Source organism: Drosophila serrata, unplaced genomic scaffold (genome assembly GCF_035046125.1).
Source record: "Drosophila serrata isolate PLE 108 unplaced genomic scaffold, ASM3504612v1 contig_272, whole genome shotgun sequence".
NCBI classification, from domain to species: domain Eukaryota; kingdom Metazoa; phylum Arthropoda; class Insecta; order Diptera; family Drosophilidae; genus Drosophila; species Drosophila serrata.
This window is the reverse complement of record NW_028257170.1, coordinates 1,058,957-1,084,049: the sequence shown is the minus strand read 5'-3', so window position 1 is coordinate 1,084,049 and position 25,093 is coordinate 1,058,957. Positions and strand designations below refer to the sequence as shown.

The 25,093-nt window shown below is 46.6% G+C and overlaps 8 protein-coding genes across 12 annotated transcripts; 4 read left to right on the top strand and 4 right to left on the bottom strand.

The window, feature by feature from the left end:
* The first annotated feature begins 240 nt into the window (after nucleotides 1-240).
* On the top strand, nucleotides 241-1,432 carry Txl (Thioredoxin-like). The gene is made up of 3 exons (XM_020942506.2): nucleotides 241-668; nucleotides 726-1,009; nucleotides 1,083-1,432. The coding sequence occupies exons 1-3, from the start codon at nucleotides 303-305 to the stop codon at nucleotides 1,294-1,296; spliced, it is 864 nt and encodes a 287-aa protein (XP_020798165.1). The 5' UTR covers nucleotides 241-302; the 3' UTR covers nucleotides 1,297-1,432.
* Ppat-Dpck (Bifunctional Phosphopantetheine adenylyltransferase - Dephospho-CoA kinase) lies at nucleotides 1,338-3,294 on the bottom strand. Its single transcript, XM_020942505.2, has 2 exons — nucleotides 2,513-3,294; nucleotides 1,338-2,445 (listed from the first exon to the last, which is right to left on the bottom strand). The coding sequence occupies exons 1-2, from the start codon at nucleotides 3,069-3,071 to the stop codon at nucleotides 1,445-1,447; spliced, it is 1,560 nt and encodes a 519-aa protein (XP_020798164.2). The 5' UTR covers nucleotides 3,072-3,294; the 3' UTR covers nucleotides 1,338-1,444.
* On the top strand, nucleotides 3,186-10,518 carry scny (ubiquitin specific peptidase 36). 4 transcript variants are annotated; one of them, XR_015271941.1, is made up of 6 exons: nucleotides 3,186-4,239; nucleotides 5,625-6,391; nucleotides 6,451-8,157; nucleotides 8,588-8,793; nucleotides 8,862-9,154; nucleotides 9,317-10,173. XR_015271941.1 is itself a non-coding variant. In XM_020942377.2 (4 exons), the coding sequence occupies exons 1-4, from the start codon at nucleotides 3,870-3,872 to the stop codon at nucleotides 9,719-9,721; spliced, it is 3,249 nt and encodes a 1,082-aa protein (XP_020798036.2). In that variant the 5' UTR covers nucleotides 3,186-3,869; the 3' UTR covers nucleotides 9,722-10,518. The 4 variants fall into 4 exon arrangements, 2 of the variants coding, with proteins under 2 accessions (XP_020798036.2, XP_086689999.1); XR_002319253.2 differs by having other exon boundaries at nucleotides 8,588-9,154; nucleotides 9,317-10,518; XM_020942377.2 differs by lacking the exons at nucleotides 8,588-8,793; nucleotides 8,862-9,154 and having other exon boundaries at nucleotides 9,317-10,518.
* Nucleotides 10,433-11,497, bottom strand: vito (nucleolar protein viriato). Its single transcript, XM_020942622.2, has 2 exons — nucleotides 11,326-11,497; nucleotides 10,433-11,262 (listed from the first exon to the last, which is right to left on the bottom strand). The coding sequence occupies exons 1-2, from the start codon at nucleotides 11,385-11,387 to the stop codon at nucleotides 10,533-10,535; spliced, it is 792 nt and encodes a 263-aa protein (XP_020798281.2). The 5' UTR covers nucleotides 11,388-11,497; the 3' UTR covers nucleotides 10,433-10,532.
* A 638-nt stretch (nucleotides 11,498-12,135) lies between these two features.
* Myt1 (protein kinase, membrane associated tyrosine/threonine 1) lies at nucleotides 12,136-14,513 on the bottom strand. The gene is made up of 4 exons (XM_020942562.2): nucleotides 13,223-14,513; nucleotides 13,020-13,165; nucleotides 12,595-12,956; nucleotides 12,136-12,535 (listed from the first exon to the last, which is right to left on the bottom strand). The coding sequence occupies exons 1-4, from the start codon at nucleotides 14,172-14,174 to the stop codon at nucleotides 12,400-12,402; spliced, it is 1,596 nt and encodes a 531-aa protein (XP_020798221.2). The 5' UTR covers nucleotides 14,175-14,513; the 3' UTR covers nucleotides 12,136-12,399.
* A 117-nt stretch (nucleotides 14,514-14,630) lies between these two features.
* Nucleotides 14,631-16,149, top strand: Pmi (Transmembrane protein Pmi). The gene is made up of 4 exons (XM_020942568.2): nucleotides 14,631-14,750; nucleotides 15,037-15,185; nucleotides 15,247-15,431; nucleotides 15,497-16,149. The coding sequence occupies exons 1-4, from the start codon at nucleotides 14,728-14,730 to the stop codon at nucleotides 15,659-15,661; spliced, it is 522 nt and encodes a 173-aa protein (XP_020798227.1). The 5' UTR covers nucleotides 14,631-14,727; the 3' UTR covers nucleotides 15,662-16,149.
* Nucleotides 16,150-16,177: 28 nt separating this feature from the next.
* PGRP-LD (Peptidoglycan recognition protein LD) lies at nucleotides 16,178-19,908 on the top strand. Of its 2 annotated transcripts, XM_020942567.2 has the most exons (4): nucleotides 16,178-16,434; nucleotides 16,706-16,969; nucleotides 17,502-17,680; nucleotides 17,738-19,908. In XM_020942567.2, exons 1-4 carry the CDS (start codon nucleotides 16,404-16,406, stop codon nucleotides 18,062-18,064), a joined length of 801 nt encoding a protein of 266 aa, XP_020798226.2. In that variant the 5' UTR covers nucleotides 16,178-16,403; the 3' UTR covers nucleotides 18,065-19,908. The 2 variants fall into 2 exon arrangements, with proteins under 2 accessions (XP_020798226.2, XP_020798225.2); XM_020942566.2 differs by having other exon boundaries at nucleotides 16,402-16,969.
* On the bottom strand, nucleotides 18,089-19,326 carry Cralbp (Cellular retinaldehyde binding protein). The gene has a single exon (XM_020942565.2). It carries the CDS (start codon nucleotides 19,324-19,326, stop codon nucleotides 18,340-18,342), a length of 987 nt encoding a protein of 328 aa, XP_020798224.1. The 3' UTR covers nucleotides 18,089-18,339.
* Nucleotides 19,909-25,093: the final 5,185 nt, after the last annotated feature.

Sequence of the window (25,093 nt, the reverse complement as noted above, 5' to 3'; positions counted from 1 at the left end):
GCAACCCTAGTGAAGGCGCCGCGCATTTATTATTACTTCGAAGTGCAAATGATATTATCAAAACATTTAAAGTTTAAAATAAGGACAACAAATTAAAATAAAAAGCGGTTTGATAATAAATAAAGGTAATTATACAAAAATATTTTAATAATAATATTTTAGTACTTTAGTATTTTTCCACTGTGCACTGGTATAATTTAACGTTCTGCTCGGTCACATTAATGATGTTTTTTTCAACATCTGCCAGTCATCTTTTTGTTGTCGCCTCGCAAATTCGCATTTAAAACAAAAAATATAGCATAATGTCCGTACGCGTGATCAACGATGAATCCCACTTCCAAGCGGAGCTAACGCAGGCGGGCGTGCGCCTAGTCGTCGTGGACTTCACAGCGACATGGTGCGGTCCTTGCCAGCGGATTGCTCCCATTTTCGAGATGTTCCCGAACAAGTACCCCAAGGCGATCTTCCTGAAGGTGGACGTGGACAAGTGCCAGGACACGGCAGCAGGTCAGGGCGTGTCAGCTATGCCCACTTTTATCTTCTACAGAAACAGGGCCAAGATCGACCGCATCCAGGGAGCGGATATCAACGGCTTGGAGGCAAAGATCCAGGAGCACATCGGCACAAGCTCTGGCGAAGAAGCGGGCGAAGACTACGGCCAGGGACTGGTAGGTTAAGCAGCCCGAATCTCTTCCAAACTAACTTTATTCTTTAACCCTTGTCAGATGGAGCTAAACACATTCATTTCGAAGCAGGAGTGCGAGTGCCTCAACGAATCCGACGACCACGGCCTGAAGCACGCCCTGGCCTCCGCCGGCGGCTATCTGCAGTCCGACTGTGATGAGCAACTAATTATGTCCATCACCTTCAACCAGGCTGTTAAGATACACTCGCTGAAATTTAAAGCTCCATCGCAATTGGGTCCCAAGGATGTCAAACTATTTATTAACCAGCCGCGCACCATAGACTTTGACATGGCCGAGTCCATGACCAGTGTGCAGGATCTCAGGTGAGTTTCTTTTTAACCCAACGAACCCCTGTGTGAACCCAGTATTAATTGCTATTTATATTTCCGCTTGCAGCCTGGCTGAGAAGGAACTAGAGAACGGAGTGCCCGTAAATCTGCGCTACGTCAAGTTCCAGAACGTGCAAAACATCCAGATCTTTGTGAAGAACAATCAATCCGGCGGCGATGTGACACAGATTGACTACATCGGCTTCATCGGCTCCCCGATCATGACCACCAAGATGAACGACTTCAAGCGGGTGGCCGGCAAGAAGGGCGAGAGCCACTAGGGCAGAGGATACCCAGGCTATTTCCCATGCAAATTTCATCGTTTTCCCAATTATGTCCCGGCAATCTTCTCTTCAACTTTCGACTTAAAACTAAGCAATGTACAACAAAATACATAAAAAGGATTAACAATTGAAATATCGATCCGCTCTAAAGACGACTATTCTGCGTCGCCTCCAGTTCCGCGGAGAGCATCTTCCACGCTCTCTCCGCCTGCTTCTGAGTAAAGTCATGATCCCACTGCGAGCTGAATATCACGTGAGACTTGGCCACGATCTCCTGGTTGGGCACCTGGCTGGCCAGCCGCTTCCTGGCTTCCTCCTCGCTGAAACTGTTGCGCTCGACAATCCGTCGAACGGCTTCCTCCGGCGGTACAATCATGGACCACACCTCGTGACAGTTGGTCTCCCAGCCAGCGCGCAGCAGCACCGCGGCCTCCAGGACCACCACGCGTGGCACATCAGCCTGGGAACGCAGGACGTCTAGTCTTCGGTTGACCTCAGCGATAAGTTCCGGCCAGACAATGTCGTTGAGTGCCTGCAGTTCCTTGGGATCGGCAAAGACCAGGGGCCCCAGCTTGGTGCGATCAATGCGGCCGTCAGGCGACAAAATGGCCACTCCGAAATGTTCAACGATCCGTTTGTAGCAAAGCTGTCCTGGCTCGTAGACATCGTGGGCTACCTTGTCGCAGTCGATGACCTTGGCGCCCATGGAGCCCAGCCTCTCTGCCATCTTGCTTTTGCCCGAGGCAATGCCCCCTGTTAGACCGATGATGTGAGGATGCGCTGGAAGGTAAGGCCGTGGCTCGGGCCTACGCCAGCGGCTGCCAAGTAGGTCAATGCGGGTGTTACTTGAGCTGACCTTCGTCTCGTGGATGCCGTCGTGCACATTGCTCTCGACAATGTCAATCACGAAGATCTCCAGCTGTCCCAGATTTTTCGCCTTTCGTATTTCGTTGACCTTTTGCCCACCTCGCAGGGTTTCCGCACTAACTACAATCAAATCCAGGTCAGGATCCACCTGGGTGGGTCCGAAGGGATCGTCGATGGGCACAATCTCGTACTGCAGCGTGCTGTCGATGTCCGTGAGGAACTCCCGGAGCCGGGAAATACGCTCATCCACGGGCAAAATCAAGTCCGGCAGCGTCTTGCCTGCAGACAGCAGCGATAGCAAAGGCCATTAAGATAAGAATCTTTTGCCGACTCATCCAGTGCTTACCCTTCGTCATGGCTGAGGTTGTCACGCCCACCACGAGCCGCTTGCAGGCGCGCAAAACCGCCTGCGTGAGGAATATCTTGTGCCCCAAATGGATGCGGTCAAAGGTGCCGCCCAGGACAACCGACGGATACACCTTGGGAGCCTGCGTGGTGTCCTCATGGCCGCTCAAGTCGGAGCTGGGCGTGTCCTCCAGAAAGATAGTGGGTTTGGAAATGTTAAGTTCTGCCCGCAGGCGTTCGCATAGCTCCGGGTGGTGAGCATCCGAAAACAATAAGTCCACGGGCTGACGAAGCTTGGGGGCTCCACAGACGCCTGGACGAAGAGGGGAAACGAGCACTCGCAGGTCCAACTGGTTGCCCACGTAACTACTGCTGTTTGCGTACAGCTGGGAAATAAGGCGACCCCAAACCGGAGGCGGCGGAGCTGTGGACGAAGTGGACGTTGACCCCGCCGTCACATTCAGGTGAATGTATAGCGAATTCACGTACTTCTCAATGGCACGCAGGGACTTGCCCAGGTGCTTGATATTGGACACGACCAGGAGTCCCGTGGAGGCCATGTTTATCAGCTACTTTCCAATTAAATTCTAATTCAACAATTGGTTTAGCATGCGGTGTTGCCGTAATTCCCAAGACCCGGATGTCTGGCAACGCCATGTATTCGAGCCACTAGCTATTAGCGCGTTAGTGTGACCAGTTGCGGCGAAGCCAAAAATAGTATGTATTTAGATCGTTTTAGCTCCGAAATCTAGGTGCTACGGGTGGGATTAACCTGGCAACTCTACATCGTAGGGCTGCAGTGAAACGCGTTAGTACGACACTTTGCCTAGCGCGTCACTGCGCATTTGCCGCCAGTTGGCATCCCCAAACGACGAATATGGGAGGAAAGAGAATCCGCAGTCGGAAGAAACACGAGGGTCATTATTTTTGAAAGCCAGTTTTTCGTAACAAAATGTGTTCTCTCCGCAACCGAAAATAATTCGGATTGATTTAATTCGTTAAGGCACCAATAGTTATGTTCAGATTGCCAACAAATATCATTGCGGAGCCGTCGACAGAGCTAGAAAAAGAGTGTTTCCGTGTGCGTTAGTGTGCGTGCGTGTGTCGGTCCGCGAACACAGTCGGTGTGCAAAGCAGAGTGAAAAAGAGCCAGGAGAGTGAACGCGGGCAACGAACGGTGTGTGAAGGACGTGTCGCGGGCGGAGCAGAAGGAGCGGTTCGCCGATGCCCAGCAGCTAGCTGGAACTACAGCAAGCCACGGCCAACCTCCACATCCTTAATCTGCGGCGCCAACACCCCCACCTACCAAGATTCCACCACAAATCCCCACCACCACCAGCGGCAGCAGGAGCATCGCCATGCCCGTGTCGGTGGCCGTATGCGAAACGGCAAACGTCGTTAATGCCGCTCTGCGAGAATCACTCGGCGTTTCCGTCGGCGTCGGGAGCGGTGGCGGAGCGGCCAGGGCGGCGGCTGCTGCTGACGAGGCCAAAACCGGCGACGATTCTGGCAATCTTCAGAGCCACATTGTGGCTAACGCAAAGCGCATTTTGATGGCCAAAATCGAGTATGAGGAGGTGCCAAACTACCACGAATCGGTGCTGGAGAACCTCAAATCCAAGTACATTGTCATCAAGCCAAGCAATCCCGGCGCCACCAACAACTGCAACGGCTTCGGCAGCCCCAACAAAACCAACGCTGGCAAAGTTGTGGGCGCTAATGGACATGGTGAGTATTCAAGAAGAAGAGGAGGAGGCAAAGAGAAAAAAGGAGAAGTAGTAGGAACTGCAGAGAAGTTGTTGTAGCAAAAGTTGCTTTTCTTCGTCTACGTCTTGCTGTGTGTTTCGTCTTTGTGTAGCAATGCTGTATTCGCGAAATTTTCCTTTCGCCTTATGCTGATCCATGTTTATATTCTTAATATTTTTTTTGTCAAAATCTCCAGAAATCACGTGTGTTGTTTTTCCGCCAAACATTTAATTTTTTTTTCTTGTCCGCCTGCAGTATGCCGACAGCAGCAGCGCAGTCGGCGTACGCAGCATACCTGTACTTTTTGTGCGTGTGTGAGTGCGAGTGATTGCGCTTGGGTGGTGTACGTGTAAACAGAATGCAAAGGAACACGAAAAAGCAAAACAAGTACAACTCGTAAAGAGTAAGCTAGAGAGAAGAGAGGTCGCAACAACAACTTTCAAGTTCTGATTCACAGAAGTTTGGAAACCCAGAACACGGTGGCGGAAAAAAAACGTGCTGCCGCTGCTTCGGCGGTAAAAGACAAAAGCACGAGGCCCCCCCATAGTTCCGTCTCTTTTCGCCGCACACATGGCCACAGGGTATTGCGCCAGCGGTATTTTATTAGCTTTTGTTCTTCCCTTTTTATTTTATTTTTATTTTTTTTTTAATTCGGTAAATGCGTCGCAATCTTCTTGCGTTGCGTGTGAATGGGGGCGTGAGGAGGGAAAACAAAAGGCAAGGCGATTGCAGGCGTGATTCACACCCACAGTTGCGAACGGCGGAGCAGGAAGTGGACACACACGGGACAAAGCCAAGACAAGGCGACGGGCGCTGTAACAAGATGTGGTCGGTCTGGTCTGGTCAATGCCTCGAAAACAATTACAAAAGGGAGCTGGAAATTGAAGCGCCTACAACAACCACTGTTAGGTCGCGCCAAAAATTCAGTTGGCAACACTCTGCAGCCTCATGTGCTATAGGTGTGAGCGAGACGGCCAGATAGATCGCGTCGGCGCATTGTCTCCCTTGTTTTGCTACTTCTCTTCTTGCCACTCGCCATCTCGTTCGCACCCTCATTCGCTGTTATCAGACACACACAGGTGAGGCCCTGGCTCTGTATGTGTGCGAGTGTGTGTCAGCAGTTTCCACAGCGAGCAGCGCGCTAGCTGGTTTTATTTTAGTAGCCCAAGCACAACACATTCAGCGAGGAGGAGGCGAGCAAGAAAAACTAAGAACGGAGAACGGTCTCCACACTCAATGCATTATGACTGTGATGATTGTGGACGGGTTTGCCCTGTGGCTGCTCTACAAACTGCTCCTCGCACCCTGCATACACCTATTGCGGCACGTGCTCATCCTGGCCTTCCATCATTTCTCTCCATTCACAGACAGCAGCAACGGCGGGAGTCGCAAGGAGCATCCCATTCATAGCCACAACCATGGACCACATGCCCATCCGAACGCGTCTGCGACCACAAATCCAAATCCCAACGAGCTGCCTAAACCGAAGCGTGTTCTATATCCACGCGAAAACATTCGCATCGGATGGAAGCAATCGGAGCGCAAGTGGCAGGTCGGTTCTGGCATGATCAATGTGGGTAACACCTGCTACCTCAACTCGACGCTGCAGGCGCTCCTGCACATCCCGGCGCTGGCCAATTGGCTGGTATCGGAGCAGTCCCATTTGGATAACTGCACGGTGGCCGAGTCCGGCGGCAGTTGTGTTATCTGCGCAATGGCCAAGACGCTGCAGGCAACCCAGGGCAACCAGTCAGCTGTGCGGCCCTACCACATCTACTCGAAGCTGAAGCAGATCTGCAAGCACATGGTCGTCGGTCGGCAGGAGGATGCGCATGAGTTCCTTCGCTTCCTGGTCGAGGCCATGGAACGGGCCTACCTGATGCGATTCCGCAATTACAAAGAGCTGGACCAGCTGGTGAAGGAGACTACGCCGCTGGGGCAGATTTTTGGCGGATACCTTCGCAGCGAGGTGCGCTGCCTTAGCTGCAATCACGTGTCTATAACGTTCCAGCACTTCCAGGATCTGCTGCTCGATATTCGCAAGGCAGACACGCTAGAGGAGGCCTTTGAGGGCCACTTTTCGCGGGAGCGGCTCGAGGACATGGGTTACAAATGCGAGGGATGCAAGAAGAAGGTGAGTCAAGCTTCCAGAACGCGTGTTTTCCTATATTCACATAAACACGTTCCTTTTAGGTATCGGCCACCAAGCAATTCACCTTGGAAAGGGCACCCATCACGCTGTGCATCCAGCTAAAGCGCTTCTCTATGATGGGTAACAAGCTCACCAAGCAAATCACCTTTAAGCCACGTATCGATCTGAGCAAATTCGCTGCCCGTTCGGCGGCGGCGCAAGCCCAACCGCTTACATACCGCCTCGTCTCGATGGTCACCCATCTGGGGGTGTCCCAGCACTGCGGCCACTACACGGCCATCGGCTCTACGGAGGCAGGCAGCTACTACAACTTCGACGACAGCTATGTGCGGCCTATCGCCATGCAGAGCGTGTGTAACACAAATGCCTACATCATGTTCTACGAACTGGACCTATCGCAGGTCTCCAGCCCAGCAGTGGCCGGTCGGGGAAATGGTCTCCGCCTAGCCAATGGCCACAGCCCGCTGCCAGTGCCAGCTACAGTATCTTCCTCGCCATCGCCCTCGCCCACACGCTTTATTGGCCCCCAGCTACCGCCTGGCGGGATTAACGGATATAGCAATGGACATGCACAGAAAACGGGAATTCAGTTCAAGCAGCACCATCAGCAGAACGGTCTCCAGCTGGGAAATGGCAAGTTTCAAGACCCTGCAAAGTCTCCACTGGCTGGCGCACACACTAAAGGCGAAGTGGCTCCAGCTCCCACTGCAAATGGTAACAAAAGTTCCTCCTCCACCACCACCAGCAGCAGCAACCATAGCAACCACAAATCATTGAATCAGCAACACTACCTGCCAATATCCTCTGACGACGATGACAGCGAGGATGAGAGCAAGGCCAGTCCTTTAACAGCCCAGCTGCCGAGCATGCCCAAGATGACAGAGGACAGCCTGGAGAAGCCAAAGACGCCGTTGAAGGTGCAAGTGAAAAGCAGCCTTGTCAAAACGCCCCTTAAGAGCCTAGTGCCCTACGAATCTGCTTCGGAGGAGGAGGAGGCCCCACTGCCCAATTCTCGCAAGCGACGAAGTGGCTGCGACTCGAGTGATTCGGAGCCTGAATCGGGGCCGCCGGTCAATGGTCACAGCAAGACCAACGGCACAGGCACAGGGCTCACCAACGGTTGCTCGGCGGCAGCGGCGTCATCGGTTCACGTTAACAGCAGCAAACAAAAGACTGACGCCATAGACGAGATCTTCAAGAGCTTGAGCAAGCACAGGTCCGCCGACAGCGAAGACGACGACGATGGGGAAGATGATGAGGCGGCAGTAGCGGTGCCGAGCAGCCAGCTCACCAACGGCTGGCATCCAGGAAAGAAATTGCATTCACAAAACAGAGCACCACCATCGCCTAAGACACCGCCTTCGCCAGCGGTTATCAAGTCGAAGACGGGTATCTGGAAGATAACCCGCAACGATGATGATGATGAGGACGAAGATGACGATGAGGAGGAGGAAAAGTCGACGGCGCCGGCAGCCCAAATCCAGTCTCCGACCAAGAGCCATCGGAATCCGTTCGCCAACAGCAAACCCTCCGCAGATTCGCCAACAACTCCCGGCGCTAAGCGTCAGAAGCTGCTCAACGGCAGCGCGGTTAAGACGCAGCAGCCGACGGTGCGGATAGGGAATGGCTACCAAAGCGAGAGCACAGCAAATGGTAGCACAATTAACGAGCTGCTGAAGCAATCGCATCGGGGATACGGCTCCTCGGTGCTCAGCTGGAACGGCAAGCCCGCGGAGCTTGAGAAGGAGGTAAGTTCAGAAGCTTAATTACTTTTTAAAGACGTTTTTTATCTATAAAGTAAACCCTTAATATTTGCACTAATATAATAACGTTGTAAAGTCTTTCCTGGAGTGGATTTCGTCCTAAAAGAAAGCCTACAGTTGTGATCTGAGTTTTAAAAAGCCGTAACTTATTTTAAATTCAAAAATCAAATATTTCCTTTAACTTGCTTTATTGTTCTCGGATCGCAACTGTATTGACTTGGCACTAACAATTGGTTCTTTATCTGGTTCTCTCTTGGCTAAATAAACTGCTTTAATTTCCCTTCAAATTCGCTGATCTCTCGATCTTTCTGTCTTTAGCTTAGTTAACTGCATGAAATGCGATGAGGAGTTGATTTACTAAAACGAAACTTGTTTGTAATTTGCATTTATTTTCACATTATCCCCATTCATTCAGCCTTTTAAGTTGGTTTGTGCGAAACGGATAGCTGGTCACGGCAGTGTGGATGGCAGTGATATCGTCGCGGAGAAGAGCTCGGCGGCAGTCAACATCGCCGGTGGTGGAGACTCGGCCACAATTGCAGATGCAGTATCAGCAGTAGTTGACACACCCGATGCGGGTCGTCTCACGGACGGTGGTACAAGACTGTTGCAGTAGTGAAGGCATGTTCACCTCTGCATCGCCACAAGGCACACAAAATACGATATGATTACGAATAGTCTGTGATTAGGTCCGTTGAGGATTCCCGTCCCATGGACGCCGCCTCAATGTGGCCCGTTCGCCAAGCGTTAAGAGTGTAAAGAAAAGGAGTTGCAAAAGTCATTGCGAGAGGGAGACTACCCATTAGTTAATTCGCCTGGTGAATCCGCATCCGCAACCGCCGAGTGTGCAATGAAGCCTATGATTTGACTGCTGGCCGGCCGTTCTTTCGATTTTCCACCGCTTGATTGATGCGCCATAAATTCAGCCGAGCTGTGTTACCGTTTTGCCAGCCAGATAACCTGTCACCGTGAACCGTAAACCGTAAGCCACTCACCCATTTCGTCCCAAATAATATGCATCCCTCAGTGTGTTTTTTTTTGCCAGTTTTGCGCTGTGCTACCACCTCTTCTGCATAAGCTTCATTACCCTATGTGCTGGGTCCGAACTCTCGAGCCTAACTTATGAATATTATATTTTCTGCAGCTACTTGTGGATGCGCGAGAGCAGCGTCAGCGGGACCAGGACGACGACGAAGAAAACGAAATGGACCGCGGACGGCAGCGAAAGGTGAAAACTGGAGGATCAGCTAAGGGAAGCGGAAGCAATAGCAGCAACAGTACGCCCGGCTACAATCCATTCCAGGAGTACGAGGGCCAGAAGCGCTGGCACAAGAACGGCGGAGGCGGTGGTGGCGGTGGCTTCCCCAGATTTTACAACCAAAACTTTCGCCAAAACTTCCAGCAGCGCAACAAGTTCAAGTACAATCGCTTTGGGGGACAGGGCAGCGCCAAGTTCCAGCAGCGAGCCCTGCAGCGTCACCTGGCCGCCGGCGGAGGCTACACCCGGCGCCAGCCGACGGCACAACAACAGCAGCAGCAGCAATCCTAACTGGATGGGGATAATCGACTTGGACTAGCGACTGCGGCGTGTGCATTTGTTATTGGATTTCAATTTCGCAAGAGTTTTGTAACCGTTTTTTAACTGCTTATGAACATATTAGGAGTAGGAATAGACTTAGAACAAGTAAGCTATAAGCTAGAGCGTAACTGTTGCCCCCACACCCACACTACCACATAAACCCCATTTCTTCACCAGAACGACCCGCTTAGACCTTAAGCCTATGATAATGTTGTAAGAAGGAATAGCGCGAGATCATGTTTGCGTTAGAGAGAATTATGTTTTCGTTGGCAAAGAGGCCACGCACGGAGGGGTTCCCTTACCTCACCCTCAACCCTACCCTCTAATGTATCATTTTAAAAAAATGTTTCCCCGCTAAAAATCTGCGCAACATGAAAATAAAGCAACCCATTATATTTGTAAGACTCTCAACTAAAACAAAACCCGGAAAACCTTTGTACATAGAATTCAAACCTAGACCTAGAGGACCCAATGAAAAATTGATTGTAGTTTTAGCGGCGCAACGGCCGACCCCCTTTTATTTATAGAATTTTACGGAGCAGCGGCGAGAAACAGCGATAGCCCATATGTTAATAACCCGCAAAAATAAAGCATGCTGGATGTATATGATATATATGTACTGTGGATATAAAGAGCGAATGAGAGATGAAAACGACCGGCGCTGCGGCGTATTTAGCAAAATTATTGTACAAGCCAGGAATTAAACAGTTTATTTGATCCACACTAGAGTAATAGTAAATAAACCGTTAAACAAACTACTACGATAACTACTGGTGATAACTTAGTCGCCCCCGCCCCGTTTGCGCCGAAGTTCCTTCTTGTTGACCATCCGGCCCTTGCGATACTTTTGCTGCTCCTTGCCAAACTTGAGCCGCTTGCGCTGGTGCTTTGGCACACTTTTGATAGTGTTATTGCGGTCCCGTTTTGCCTTCTTCTGGTTGACCTTCTTGTCCAGGCGCTCCTTCAGCTTGAACACCTTGCTCTTGTGCATCTTCTTCAGCGTCTTCGTCTTCATAATGCGATCCAAGTCCTTTTTGCTCTTGATGTCTGCCTCGGAGGTGGGATTAGTCTTCTTGGCCTTTGGCTCCTCGTCGTCTTCCTCCGACTGTTTCTTGCGCTTGCGGGCACTGGGGTCAAAATCCATGCCGGGTATCCGGTCGGGACGAGCTGTGTCCTCGTCCTCACTCTCCGCCTGCTCCTCTTCCTCTGCCTCGCTGTCCTCGACTGTGTTGGCGCCCAGCATGTTGCGCTGCGCCGCCAGGTCATTCGTGGTTAACTCTACGATCTTGACCTGAACCTCCTCGTCCTCGTATGTCTCCTGCTGACCCTCCTCCTTCTTGTCGTCTTCTGTGAGCTCCCGGAGTGGCTCGTACGACTTCTTGAGATGTTTGAAGCCATCTTTCACCTCTTGTCGGATTCGTTTTCGCTCCTCCTTGAGGTTTTTCTCCAAATCCGCCTTGGCCCGCGAGCGTCGCTCGTTTTTTCGCTTCCGGAAGCCAGTGAGGAACTCTCTGGGGGGCGTTGAGGATGCAGAAGTTAGTGAACCATTTCTGGATCCGGACTGATTCACTTACATGCGCTTCTTGTTGTCAAACACGACTTCAGTTTTCTGCTTAGGAGCCTTTTTCCTGGTCATTTTTAATCAGTTTAAGTTTTGTGATTTGTTTACCAGCAACATGTGCGGCTATAGTGTGCCCGTCTGCTTTTCCGTTGAAGTGTTACTCATATGGCGTTGCCATTCTGTTCGAGGAAAATATTCGGTTTTTTACTAGTTTCAAATTATTTATTTAGCCGTTCCCAATTGTAAAAATTACTTTCAATCTAATAATATAAGTTAAGACTGTTCGTTTTATAAGAATACAATTTAAATATAACCTATTTTGATGTGAGCGGGTTTGAGATCGGTTGGTGGAAAAAATATATAGATTTAAACCCTGACAGGGCATTATATTTTTACGCAAAGGTTGTGAAGGAGTCATTCCGACCATATAAATCATATATGTATATTCTTGAGCAGTATCGATACCCAAGTCGATCTAGCCATGTCCCGTCAAAAAATAAATTTTTAAATTTTTTTTCAAAATTATAAGGGGTAACATCATTAAAATTGTCAAAAATTTTAAAATGTTTAAAATATTAAATTAAGTATGCAGATTTATTAACCTAATAAAAACCAACATAAGACAGGTTTCAGAATTCAAATTAATGATATTTTACCTTAGTTATGAGTTTTCTAAACTTTAATTTGTAGAAAAAATTGCCATATAAAAATATGGATATATAATGCGAATAGTTTAAACTTATTTGCAAGGTTATATAAATTTCGGCTCCCCGAAATTAGTTTCCTTTTTGGTTTTAATTTGTATAATTTAATTAACAATCAATGTTTTTTCAATTACCTGTATTTTATTATTTTTAACATTTCAAATCGCATTTCGTATATATATCACATGATTATAAGTTCAAGTTCAACAAGTTCTTCTAAAGAAGCATTAACATTACACAATTGTAAGACTATTTCTAGGGAACTTCGTACAACACTACCGTCTAGATCTAAACTATATATATATAACGATATATTCGGTTGCCATATGTATCTGGTATTTGTTCCATAACTGATATATTGTTTCATCTCTCGATGCATTCGTTCACTCATCATCGTAGTCCAGCGCAAACAATTTCTTTCGTCGGAAGGAGGAGGTGTCCAGGATCTTGGGCGACGACGGGCCTAAAGACGGACTGTCGAAGTCCGGCATCTGTACACTCTTGCCCAGCGAATCCATACTGAAAGGACGGAGATGCCATTAGTTAGTTTAATGGACTGTTAAAACTAGGATACTCACTTCTTCTGCAAGTCGAGTCGGGATTTGCCTTGGTTATGGTTTAATGGCGTGGAGTTCATTGCCGACGGGGTGCCGTGCTGGGACAGCTCGAGGGCGTCCTCACCGGATAGAAAATGGGAGGCGAAGCAATCGCGATTGGCAATAGGCGTGGAGCCCACTAGCGTAAGCTCACCGGGGGGCGCGGCCGGCTTTGATGTCGGCGTTGGAGAGGACGGCGCTATATTGATGCTGGGCTTTGGCGGGGCGATGGGCTTGTACAGATGCAGGACCTCCAAGAAATAGAAGAGATATCGGAAGGCGGCCGTCTTCCAATTGCACATTTTCCCCCAGACCTTGCGACGGGATCGACGAAAACTCCGAGACTGCAAAATTGAGGGAGGATGAGATGAGTAGAAGTTCAAGGCGTGCACCTAAGGATATCCTACCAGCTGACCGAGGGTTATCAGAGACTTTCGCCTCTGCTGCATGCGCTGCAGCCTCGGATGCAAGAGCAGTTGATCTGCCGTAGGCCTTCGCGCCGGATCCGGCATCATCATGGACTTAATTACCGTCTGCAGTTCCACGGATATTTCTAAGGAGAGGAAAACGTTAATAGTCGGAACGAAGATAGTATCGTGTACACACTCACTATTAATAAACTCCTCAGGCAAGATTCCCTGGCGCAATTCGTGCCACAGTGGCCCATTAGATGGCAGATCCATGTAGCAGGCCAGCTCTAGCATGGCAATGCCCAAACTGAAGATATCCGCTGCCTTGGAGAAGTGTCCCTGCAGGATTTCCGGCGCCATGTATCGAGAATCACCCTCGGTGGCGTGCTGGCTGTTGGCTCTGTCCAAATCTATAACCAGTCCAAAGTCCGCTAGCTTGCAGGTCTCGTCGTCCTCGCCTATCAGCACGTTATCCAGCTTTATGTCCAGGTGGATCAGATTTCGGTCGTGCAGCGACTTCAGGCCCCGCAGCAGGTCCAGCAGGATGTGCCATATACGCTCCTCGGGTATCCGCTGGCAACGCAGCAAATACTGCTCCAGACTCTCGCGGCACAGTTCCATTTGCATGAAGAGCCGGTCGTACTGCTCCCAGGCACGGATGAAGCGGATACAGTTCTCATGACCGGAGAACTCCTCGTAGCGGCGTACCTCCTCCAGTCGTTCGGCCCTGTACTGTTCGCCCCGGAACAGCTGTTTGGAGATCTTAACGGCGTACAGTCGGCCATCAGCACGATCGCGCACCTGGAAGACTTCACCGAAGGACCCTTCGCCTAGCTTGGCCAGTCGTTGGAAGCACTGCTCGAAGTGGCTGCGGTCACTCCAATCGGCCGAAGCGGGCGAGGATGGCAAAATGCTGGCGTCTGGACACTCCGGGCCCCGGAACGAGATGGCGTGGGCGATCTGTGAGCTGTTGGCGCTGCAGGATCCCAACGACTGGCTGCGGTTTAGATTGTTGTTGTCCGCCGGCAGAAAGCACCTGTAACGCTTGTTCTTGGGCGGCCGGAAGCGGTTGCTGTTCTCGCCATTGCCTGTTTGTTTGTGTCTGTGTTTATCGTCGTGCAATTCCGGGAGCGGTAAGCGATGCTTTTCCATTTTCAATTTTCCAATTTCAATGAGTGTGTGTGCAGTGAGACCATATCGGACAAAGGGCGAAATGTCAAACTCCGTGGCGACAATAAGACGCCGGTCAGTTTTAATTATCTTCTATATTTATGCTAAAAACAAGACTTTACTACTTTTAGTTAGTTAGAGCTACTAAAGTAATTCAATTCAATCGTAAAAAGTTCTTGTATACTTGAAATCTGTTTGCTTTTGATCGTAATTTTTAATATCGTAAAATAGAGATGGCAAGTATGAGAACACTAATTATATGAATGCCTCAAATATAATGAATTACTTTTGTAACACCATAAATGTTACGATATGATTAATACCTTGTTTTAAAAATGGTTTTTAATTGGAAAAAATTAGTACAGAACGGAAAACAAATTTAAGCACGTGTGAGCAAATCTTATGATTGTTGTACTTACGATATAATTCAAATTTTTTAGTATATATTGCCTCATACCAAAGTGTTATCGAACTGGCGCTCCAAGCGTGGGCACACTGAGTTTAATAACAAAAAAAAAAACAAATTATTAGCAAAATGGTTAGCAGAAACATAGAAAGGTAAATATTACGGACAATTCTTACTGTCTAATTGGCTTTGGGAGATTGCGCAACACCTTTGAGGGTCTGACTGCAGTAGTGAAGCTCCGGATCTTCGCGTGCACCTGTACCGGTTATGCAATTTGATTTATTTATCTTCTGCGGCGGACAATGGCTCTGCGGCGAACCCTGCTGCAGTGCTGGTGGCGGCATAATCTCCTGCTTGACCTTAACCTTGGACTCGCTACGCAAGCAGAGATAAAGGCGTGAGCAGTGATTGATGTCCCACATCTTTGCTCCATTCCAGCACGAGTAAAGTGCCGACGTTCCATGTCATCCGTGAGGTCTACGACAGCTCCAATGCCCACGAACGGTTCGAGGCTGAGCTGGACAAGGCTCTGGAGAAGAAGGTGGACTTTATTATAATCGAGCCGCCGCGCCTGGGTGATGAAACTGGTGAGGACTTCACCTATAATTTTCTCTTTTGAAGGTCTTAATCCAAAGTACCTTCGTTCAGGACGCTGGATTTGGGTCGGCAATTGCCTGCACAAGACAGCCGTAGCCACTGGCGTTGTGTCCCTGGTGGCCAGCCTTCTGTGGCGCGATCGGCCTGTCATTGCGGCCCCCGCCTGCGCACTTTCGCTCTTCTGCAGCGGCCTCTACACGGTCTCCTGGAACTATGATCCTTGCTGTCAATATCAGGTAAAGAGAATGCGGCCATTTGCTATCGATCAACTAACCTTCTCATCTCATCTGTTTCCTTCCAGGTGGAGAACAACGAGACCGTGCTGGAGCAGCTACCGCTGACGGACGTCTCTTCGCCTGTGATCCTGGGCTACTCGCCCAACTGCAAAACCAAATACTTGCATCGTGGCGTCACCTTCCTCTCGGCAGCCCTATGCGCCTGGCAAATCTGGCGATCATATAAGTAAAAGGCAGTCCAGCCCATTATCCAAGCAATCCATGCAATCCAAAACCCGAGATTGGCAGCTGCAGCCGAAGCGGAAGCATAATACGTACTAAGTCTAGATTTTAGGCACCAAGCGAATGCATTTCTTTTAGAATTTCGATTTTCGACCGATTTTCGAACGATTTTAGCTCATCATTGTCTTGTCGTGAAGTTTTAAAGTGGTTTCGAGTCCCAGCTTCCGTCGTCGTCACTTCTTGTCCTGCGTCCATGTCAGTGTGTGTCTGTGACTGCATGTTCTCCTAACTTATTACGGTTGGATGACGGCCTGCGTTAGTCTTAAGGGGGGAAGCAGGGTCTAGTCACTGTTCCGGAGCTAACTAGCACTGTAAATTAAGCAACGTCAAATTCTGTGTATAATAGAAATCCCAATTATGATTGTTATTTAGAGTCTAGTTGAAGATACAAATATCAGAAAGCGAAGGGGAGGAATAAACGCAATGCGAATGTTAATCCGTCTTTGGGCGAAGAGAGCGTAATAAGAGAGCATACTGGGATCGGATTTATGACAATGTTGCGCACGTCATGCGGGCGATCTTGCGCTCTTTTCCCTTGTTCTCGTCTCAGTCGCTTAATGCAGGCCGCTGGCACCGCATCAAATCGATCGGGTGGTGCTTTCCAGTGCGATCCAGTAAAAATCTGATTGACCCACTCCGTTGCACCACCTTGACTGCTCCAAGAACGCAGCAGATCCGATCAAATCAGCCATGGACTCCAGCCACATAGCCGTGCGAATGGGTAAGCCTGACCCCGACTAGATAACGAGGTGCGTCGATTAGATAAAGCCTAAGGCCCGCACAGGCATCTCTTTGGATATCCCAGACGGAGATTCAGTGGCAAGACGCCAAGATGTTCGTCAGCGTTCACAGTCTGCGCGCCATCAACAAGTACTATGAGAACCAAGACCAGACCAGCCTGGACAAACTGTGCCGCTTGGCTAATCATCTGCACTCTTTTATCTTGGCTAAGCTCCATCATATGTTGTTTGCTCTATATTTCGCTACGACAGCCACGCGCCGCAGCCCCTCGCCGGACGCCGACTCCGTCTCCAAGACCTCGTATGGCAGCTTCAGCTCCGTCGAGGATATCAACGTTCAGGTCCACGAGGAGTGCAATGTAAGCGAAACCACTCCGCTGCTAAGAACCACCATGTCGACCTCCACCTCCAGCAGCTCGAGTCTGACAAAAGACTGCCTCAATTGGCGGTCCGTGGGACTGCTGCTCATGTGTGCCTCCTCCCTGGTACTGGCCGTGTATTTGCTCTGGCGACAAAGTGAGTTTTCCAGCTGATGATCGTTTTTGTTTAAATAAATTCGAGCAAGCTAGGCGAGTTATGATAAGAGCAGCTTGTGTCAGCATGTGAGCACAGGCGGAAGTGCTCAATGATCGAGGTGCACTTGAAGAATTTCTACGAGATACCCTAGGTTCTCTTTTGTTAAATAATAAAGTTTATATAAATATAATTGCGTGATTTAAAAAACTAATTTTAAGCTTTTTAAGTGTAGTTGTAGAAACAGAAACCGATCTTTATGCGTATTGTCTCTCAATAAATAAAGTTTTTAAATATTTTATTCTCAGAACCCAAGCAACGTGACATAATTTAATTGTTTTTGGAACGGATTCTGTTTTAATTTTACACGAAAAACATTAAGTTACTTGTGAACAACATTTTCACAATTCTTTTCCTTTAATTTATACCCACCGCAGTTGCCTTTAAATGATTCATTTTTCACATTTTCCCATTTATGTTAATGAAGCAACAAAGAAATTTTATTAGCTGAATCACTTCTCCTCATTGCTTACAGCGCAAGAGCCGGACTTTGGCTATCGGCTCAGTCTCATCGAGCATGATATATGGTCGGATATGGATCTGCAAGGTCGAGGCACTCAGCTGGATCCCCAGAGAGTTGCTACTGTATTCTTTACCCATACGGCCAGCGAAGGATGTCTAGAGGATTGTTCAGAGCTGCTGCTCAGGTTGCAGGTGAGTGCATTCCTCCGAACTGAACTACAAACCATCTTTAATTCAAATCTCTCATAGCGATCCCGCGTGGAGGAGCTGCCGTACAACTTCTTGATCGCTGGTGACTGTCAGACGTTCGAGGCCCGCGGATGGGGATACGAGAGCAGTTACCCAGGAGATCTGCAACAGAATAATTCCCTGGTGATGGCATTTGTGGGCAACTTCAGTCAAAGGCCACCTAGCAACTGCCAGTTAAGGTCAGCCCAGGCCCTGATCCTGGAATCCTTGAAGCGACACAGACTGCAGACCGACTATCAGCTCTACGTGCTCGATACCGATGCGGAGGCAGTTCAGCGGGAGCTGGAGCATTGGCCACGCTACGCAGGTCGCCGTAGGACCAAGTGAGATTAAGAGACTGGACGACATGGATATGGTTTCCAAACTATTCCTCTCGTTTATTGTACGCCAAACGAACAAACTGAATACAAAGAAGCGCAGGATGAGTAAAGCAAGTGCCACCGAGAAGCGAAGCGGGGATCCCCGGGATCTGGCTACGGATCTTTGGCCTGGATCGGAAGCGAGATCAGGATCGGGGGACCTGCGAAGCATTGCGTATTGGGTTAACTGGATGAATTGATGCCTAAAACTATGGACTATGGACTAAAACTAGATCGGGTGAGCTAATCGAATTCCAGCTTCCGAAAGCTGCCCTCAATGGACTCGATCTGTGACACAAAGTTGGGTCCACCGTTGCTTGCCTTCTCTGCATTGAAACTGCTCCGCCGCTGGATGCCGCGGTCGGAGAGCAGGACACTCTTGTCCAGCCCGAGCACCAGGTCCCGCTTGGAGGCCAGCTCCTGCTTCCACAGCTCGATCATCTCGCGCATGGGCACAGTGCCGCCCATCTCCAGGGGCAGGCATGCCTGGTCGACGCCCTTCATCAGCTCCTTCTCGCTGCCGTAGATGATTAGGCGGTTCTTCATCTTGGAGCTAACCCGATTCTTCACAAAGTCAATGAGCCACTTGAGCGTGGAGGGCACATTGATGAGGTGGATCTCCTTGTGGCGCATGGGCAGCGACTGTTCGCCCCACTTAAAGATGCGGGCAAACTCCGTCGGATTCCAGTTCGTCACGTGGGCCGTCGACACGCCGGAGAAGTCGCCGACATGCGTCAGTCCGGTGATCTGTGTCTCCTGGTCCTCCATCAGGCACTCGTAGGTGAGGAAATGTGCCTTGGCCTGATCACAGCTGGTGTGGATCTTCGGATTGAGGCCCTTGGCATTGATGACCACCACACGGCGTCCATGCTTATCCCTCTGGGGTACTGCAAAGATGTAGCCCTGGTCGATGAGGTCGCCCAGGCGTGGCTCCAGATAATCCAGCTGAGTGCTCATGTGCGGGAATGTTCGCCGGATGTTGAGGTACTTGAGTAGCGTTTGCTCTGCCATCGGAACGCTGAACTTTTTGGCACGCAGGAAGCGCAGTAGGAAGGTATCGTCGCAGCGAACATTCTGCAGATCCTCGTTCTTGGCCACCCAATTCCGCAGCTGCTCCAGGCTCTGTTCCCGAGTGCACCGATCCTCGCGCAGTTCCCGTTTGGCAATCTTGAGCAGGGACTCCGATAGGGAGCCATCTCCCTGATCCTGCGCCAACTTGGTTTCCTTCATATTTGACTGGTGCTGTTGCTCTGGACTGATGCGATCAAGCGCTGGGCATGGATAGCTAAAGCTGTGGGAGAAAGACAGGAAATGTATAATTATTTATTTATTTTGTGATTAATTTTCACTAAAATTGGGGTATTTTTCTTAGCCTCAAAGCTTATAATTTTAATTCATATACCCGCTATTCATTTAATAAGATGTGTCACGCCAAACGAAGATCAATGTATCAATCAGATTTTATTGCAACATTCCCATACATGTCTAAGAAATTATGAAAAATCTATGATATATGTAATGTATATAGTGTAACAAATAACCTTGTGTGGGTTATTCTTTAAATTTCACTAAAATTGAATAAATAACATTGAAATTGTTGTAAAATAAACGTTCAAGCTGAAGATAACCAATATCGACCCACACTGTGTGTTGCTAACCAAATGTTTCTCGCAACATTTGGCTAGCAACATTTTGTTTTCCATTATCAGCCTTGTTGGATTAATGCCTTTATATCATATACAACTATAATTTGTATATATTCATGCTTTGTTACTTCTTCCAATAAAAAACCCCCTCCTAATTTAGATATTATAATATTAGTAAAATGATTCAACTTCAGCCTGGTAATTCCCCTTAAATCTGCAAAGTCAACAAAAGATATTCTGCAATTCATTGGGCATTACTTCAAGAGGCTCTTAACCAAATCTCTTGGAAATAATAAAGTTAATGAACTTAAAGATTGAATGCCTTTAAAAGTATATAGAAAAGAAGCTTCCGAAAAATATAAATAATAATATATAATGCTTCCCCTATTAATTACCAATGTAAAGGGAAATCGAGATACTATAACTATTCCCATGTGTTTAATTAATTATTTTGTTAAGAAACCCTTTTGCAATTGCTGTTGGTGGGCCTATTCTGCACTGAATGAGGATCCACAACATTTATTAATGGATTTCCCATCGAAATTAGTTCAAGGTCTCACCGATCTCAAGGCAAACGCCGCCGGATCACGCATCGCTGTAATTTGCAAATATTTGCTAATTAAAACTCACAAGAAACGCGCTCTGTTTTTGTTAAAATACGACGCCGACTAAAATGTAAATGGACAATACATTTTCAGCGAACTCTGAAACCGACGAAATGGAAAAAATGTATAAATTATTTTCTCGCCTGTGTGCGGCTCATTCAGAGTTGGCTCTTTGTTGTTGCAGAGACTGAAAGATCCATAAACCGACAAATGGCATTATGGCCAAATACAAAAGATGGTTAAGAAAAATGCAAAGAAACCACAAACTGCGAATTGGTTCAAGTTCAAAAACTGTTGGCCGAAAGCGGGTCACAAATTGGTTATTGAAAATGGTCGCTCGAAATAGTGGCAATAATTAGCTGGAGCTCAGAGTCCCAGTGCGCTGGGTTCGAAAGAAAGAGATCCCTTGTTGGCCAGACTTCGCTGGCTGGGGGTTGCATAATCCGGCATTGGTGCCACCATTGCCCCAAGTAAACAAACTGCGATCATTATCAGCTAAGCTCAGTCCCAATATTTGCACACAATTTGTGATCCGATCGCTTGGATTGCCCTTTGTCTCAAACTCAAGACCCCGATAATTCCGACATTCGAGTTCCGTTTTCCCATGACACCCCGCCAAAGACTCATTTGCATATATAGCTCCGACTTTGCGAACTCTGTGCCATTTAATTGATTTCGGTTTTTGGGACATTGACGGGCTTTCAGCTTGCACTGCCTGGCTTTTGTCGGGCTTTTCAATTTTCTTGTTGTCTCCGTTTTCCCTGTAAACAACTGGAAATGCGGTTTCAAAATGTCATTGGGCAACCCCAGCTGGATACCTCCTCTCTTTCACTCTCCCAGTTCCAGCTCCAGCCTTAGCTCTCCCGCCTGCAGTTTCAACATTTTCATTGGGAGCTCGTTGCTCCGGCTGCGGATTGCGTGGCTTTTGTGTACAGCGGCTGGCTAACTGGCCAATAATGCAACAGGCGGTGCAATCGTGGCTTATTTGGTAATTTCATTGGGCTCATATTCTCTGCACAGATTGATTTGGCTGCCAAGTTGATTGCTTTTACTTCAAGTGAAGTGAATTTTTGGATAAGGGTTAATCGTTTTCAAATTATTATTACTTTTTGATTGAAATCTGTGGTTACTTGTTTCGAAAATGCTTCAAGACTTTGGAATGTGTCATATTGGGTACTTTGTGTTTTAATCTTGGAGAAGTTACTCAATTTTTTTCTAAAGATATATGTTTTTAATTATTTTATCATATAGTGGCTTATTGAAACCTTTAACTTTCTTAATTGAAAAAATAACTTTTCCATATTCTGAATTTAATTTAAAATTAATACAAGTCAAACTATCAAAATGTTTCGTATTTCTTTTTTAGTTAATGGTTTATTTAATGGTATTTTATTTATAATTTTGTTTGATATCTATGGCTTATATCCTTCTATCCTTGTTGAATATCTTTATTTGTAATTTTTTTCGCATAATTTAATCACATTTACACACGCACACTTGGCACACACTTACACCCTGTTTTCAAATCCTTTCTGTTTCTTTTGCACGACCCGCCGTCACACGCTGCGTATGAGCAATGCCAAACGCCCGTTTCGCAATCCTTTAGAAAGAGCGCGTTTTCAAACAACACGACCACTGGACTGGATGATGACGCTGTTACCCTGGCAATATATTTATGATCAGACGATCTTCGAGAGACAACGCGACGATGGATTTGGACGTCCACACAGCGCGGAATCCAAACAACGAATGAAGCTGGCTGGAGAGGCAGCGTTTAGCAAAACAACGAAAACTTAAAACTAAAAACCGAAAACCAAAAACCGAAAAACGAAAACCGAACAACGGCGGAGAAACAAAAATTGTTAAAGAAATTAACTGGATTATATAATGGGCAGCTTGGCGGAGCGGTATTCGAATGCAATCTGATCGGCTCGGCTTGATGCTGCTGCACGTGAAGAAATAATTAGTAAAGTTTTATTTCATTCATTCATTAGTAGAGGTACATGTTGTTAAAATCAATCTATAAAATTAATATAATTCGGAACACGCGCCAGAATTCAAACTTGAAACGGAGAAAGTGAGTGCGCGCGAGTTACATAGAAGGTTGCAACTTTATTATTTAATACATAGAAAGTCATTTATCCGAATTAAAATTCTCTGGAAAAATAGGTTCATTTAAATTCAAACACTTTTAAATTATTTTCTTTGTTTAAAAAATCCTATATGGGACACCATATTTATTAAATTTTTTAACACAATTGGGGAAGCCCTTGCAAGATACTATAATTTTAGTAAAAAGCCTGAAACACATTGAAGGAATCATTTCCGACCCTACAAACCGTATATATTCTTGATCAGCATCAAAAGCTGAATCGATCTAGCCATGTCCGGTCAAAAAATAAATTTTTAAGATTTTTCCGAAAATTGAAAATTTCATATCACATCATTAAAATTGTCAAAATTTGACAAAAAATTGAATCTTTTAAATTTGAAAACTGGGTATGCAGATTTGTTAATCTATTAAATATTAGCATAGAACTGCTTTCCGAATTAAAATCAATGAGTTTTTGGCCGAGTTATGCGTTTTTTAAACTATGATTTTTGGAGAAAATTGCCTGTTTTTATACCTTTTTGCAAGGTTTTATTATTTTATTTTAAAACTAACAATAGCATCAACAAACGCAGTATGCAGATTAAATAGTACAATAAAAACTAGCACAGAACCGCTTTCCGAATTAAAATTAATGCAATTTCGGCTTAATTATGATGTCCGAAAAACTTAGATTTTTCAAAAAAATTGTCTGTTTTTATACCTTTTTCGTTGGGTATAATTTATGTCAGAAGCTTGTTACGCTGTGAAGGAATCATTTCCGACCCTACAATCCGTATATATTCTTGATCAGCACCAAAAGCTGAATCGATCTAGACATGTCCGGTAAAAAAATAAATTTTTAAGATTTTTCCGAAAATTTAAAATTTCATAAGGGGTTACATCATTAAAATTGTCAAAATTTGACAAAAAATTGAATCTTTTAAATTTGAAAACTTAGTATGCAGATTTGTTAATCTATTAAAAATTAGCATAGAACAGCTTTCCGAATTGAACTCAATGATTTTTTTGGCTGAGTAATGCGTTTTTTAAACTATGATTTTTGGAGAAAATTGCCTCTTTTTATACCTTTTTGCAAGGTTTTATTATTTTATTTAAAAACTAACAATGGCATCAACAATCGCAGTATGCAGATTAAATAGTAAAATAAAAATTAGCACAGAACAGCTTTCCGAATTAAAATTAATGCAATTTCGGCTTAATTATATTGTCCGAAAAACTTAGATTTTTAAAAAAATTGTCCGTTTTTATACCTTTTTCGTTGGGTATAATTTAAGTCAGAAGCTTGTTACGTTGTGAAAGAATCATTTCTGACCCTACTAACTATATATATTCTTGATCAGCATCAAAAGCTGAATCGATCTAGCCATGTCCGGTCAAAAAATAAATTTTTAAGATTTTTCCGAAAATTGAAAATTTTATAAGGGGTTACATCATTAAAATTGTCAAAATTTGACAAAAAATTGAATCTTTTAAATTTGAAAACTGAGTATGCAGAATTGTTAACCTATTAAAAATAAGCATAGAACAGCTTTCCGAATTGGAATCAATGATTATTTGGCATAGTTATGCGTTTCTAAAACTTTGATTTACACAAAAATTGTCATTAAAAAATATCTATAAATATTGATTTAAAGAATGCGAATATTTTAAGCTTAGTTTCCGTAGCCTTCTCTGAATATTTTTTCCTGTGTATTGTGGCTGCTTTTTCCGATGAGCTCGCTGCATGGCGGGAACAAGTTTTTGGTTTCTGTGGCAGCCGAAACAGAAACCGAAAGTACGAAGTACACGAACCTTTTTGGCCAGGCTGAGAGGAGAGGAGAGCCTGCTTACAGCTCCCAGCTCCCAGTCATCAAAGGTAGCCATAAAGCATCCAAGAGCTGCTGCTGCTGCTGCTGTTGTCGTCATTGGGCAATGGCAGTCATTCAGTCAGTTGGTCAGCTGGCCAGTCGTTGTCAGTGGCTGTAAATCAGGTTCGCTGGCGGCTCATTTTCGGCTTTTCTACCGTCATCTCTCCTCGCTCTCACCTGGTGTAGTTACATACAGGTCTGTGTCTCTGTATTTTTTCTGCCTTTTCATGCCTATTTCACTCATTAGGTTTATTGAAAAACATTGCTCAGGGCGCAGCAACAATAAAATATTTGCATTTTCATGGTCCGGCGCCGAGCAGTGGCGAGTGACTGCGATTCCAGGTGGCACTGAGGCGAGAATGGTCGCCATGAAACCTTGAAAATGCAATCCCCCGATGGTAATGATGCTGTCGCCATTTGCTAATGGCCAAACACCTAATGATCTGTCCCCCCATGGCAACCGATGGCGATGATATTTGCGTTGCTCTTTCCACTGCGGACTGCAGTTTAATGGCTGGGAAATGCGTTGGCCCTTCATAGTCAGGGCCGTGACGTGGGCTTGGGTCTGGATTTGGACACTCGGACCACATTTCATTTCATTTCATTGCGTTTCATTTCCCAATGCATAAGGGCGTAGGTCTGGCTCTAAAGTGCCCTTCATTGATCGCATGCAAATCTAATGGATTCGTTTCCGTTTTTCCGTGGGCGAGAAGTGGACGGATTTTGATTTGACTTGAATTTGGATGTTCGAAATGTTGGCACGCCCAAAGTGCAAAACAATCATTA

Excerpts from the sequence above, each read along its gene's own strand:
- vito (XM_020942622.2), bottom strand. The coding sequence starts at position 11,387 with ATGACCAGGAAAAAGGCTCCTAAGCAGAAAACTGAAGTCGTGTTTGAC. Across the intron at positions 11,263-11,325 it reads TTTGACAACAAGAAGCGCAT|AGAGTTCCTCACTGGCTTCC; the intron begins GTAAGTGAATCA and ends AACGCCCCCCAG.
- Pmi (XM_020942568.2), top strand. The coding sequence starts at position 14,728 with ATGGTTAGCAGAAACATAGAAAG. Across the intron at positions 15,186-15,246 it reads GCGCCTGGGTGATGAAACTG|GACGCTGGATTTGGGTCGGC; the intron begins GTGAGGACTTCA and ends ACCTTCGTTCAG. Across the intron at positions 15,432-15,496 it reads ATCCTTGCTGTCAATATCAG|GTGGAGAACAACGAGACCGT; the intron begins GTAAAGAGAATG and ends GTTTCCTTCCAG.
- Ppat-Dpck (XM_020942505.2), bottom strand. The coding sequence starts at position 3,071 with ATGGCCTCCACGGGACTCCTGGTCGTGTCCAATATCAAGCACCTGGGC. Across the intron at positions 2,446-2,512 it reads AACCTCAGCCATGACGAAGG|GCAAGACGCTGCCGGACTTG; the intron begins GTAAGCACTGGA and ends TGCTGTCTGCAG.
- Txl (XM_020942506.2), top strand. The coding sequence starts at position 303 with ATGTCCGTACGCGTGATCAACGATGAATCCCACTTCCAAGCGGAGCTA. Across the intron at positions 669-725 it reads AAGACTACGGCCAGGGACTG|ATGGAGCTAAACACATTCAT; the intron begins GTAGGTTAAGCA and ends AACCCTTGTCAG. Across the intron at positions 1,010-1,082 it reads ACCAGTGTGCAGGATCTCAG|CCTGGCTGAGAAGGAACTAG; the intron begins GTGAGTTTCTTT and ends TTCCGCTTGCAG.
- PGRP-LD (XM_020942566.2), top strand. The coding sequence starts at position 16,546 with ATGTTCGTCAGCGTTCACAGTCTGCGCGCCATCAACAAGTACTATGAG. Across the intron at positions 16,970-17,501 it reads GTATTTGCTCTGGCGACAAA|CGCAAGAGCCGGACTTTGGC; the intron begins GTGAGTTTTCCA and ends CATTGCTTACAG. Across the intron at positions 17,681-17,737 it reads AGCTGCTGCTCAGGTTGCAG|CGATCCCGCGTGGAGGAGCT; the intron begins GTGAGTGCATTC and ends AATCTCTCATAG.
- Cralbp (XM_020942565.2), bottom strand. The coding sequence starts at position 19,326 with ATGAAGGAAACCAAGTTGGCGCAGGATCAGGGAGATGGCTCCCTATCG.
- scny (XM_020942377.2), top strand. The coding sequence starts at position 3,870 with ATGCCCGTGTCGGTGGCCGTATGCGAAACGGCAAACGTCGTTAATGCC. Across the intron at positions 6,392-6,450 it reads GCGAGGGATGCAAGAAGAAG|GTATCGGCCACCAAGCAATT; the intron begins GTGAGTCAAGCT and ends CGTTCCTTTTAG. Across the intron at positions 8,158-9,316 it reads CCGCGGAGCTTGAGAAGGAG|CTACTTGTGGATGCGCGAGA; the intron begins GTAAGTTCAGAA and ends TATTTTCTGCAG.
- Myt1 (XM_020942562.2), bottom strand. The coding sequence starts at position 14,174 with ATGGAAAAGCATCGCTTACCGCTCCCGGAATTGCACGACGATAAACAC. Across the intron at positions 13,166-13,222 it reads GCCTGAGGAGTTTATTAATA|AAATATCCGTGGAACTGCAG; the intron begins GTGAGTGTGTAC and ends TCCTCTCCTTAG. Across the intron at positions 12,536-12,594 it reads CGACTCGACTTGCAGAAGAA|TATGGATTCGCTGGGCAAGA; the intron begins GTGAGTATCCTA and ends CCGTCCTTTCAG.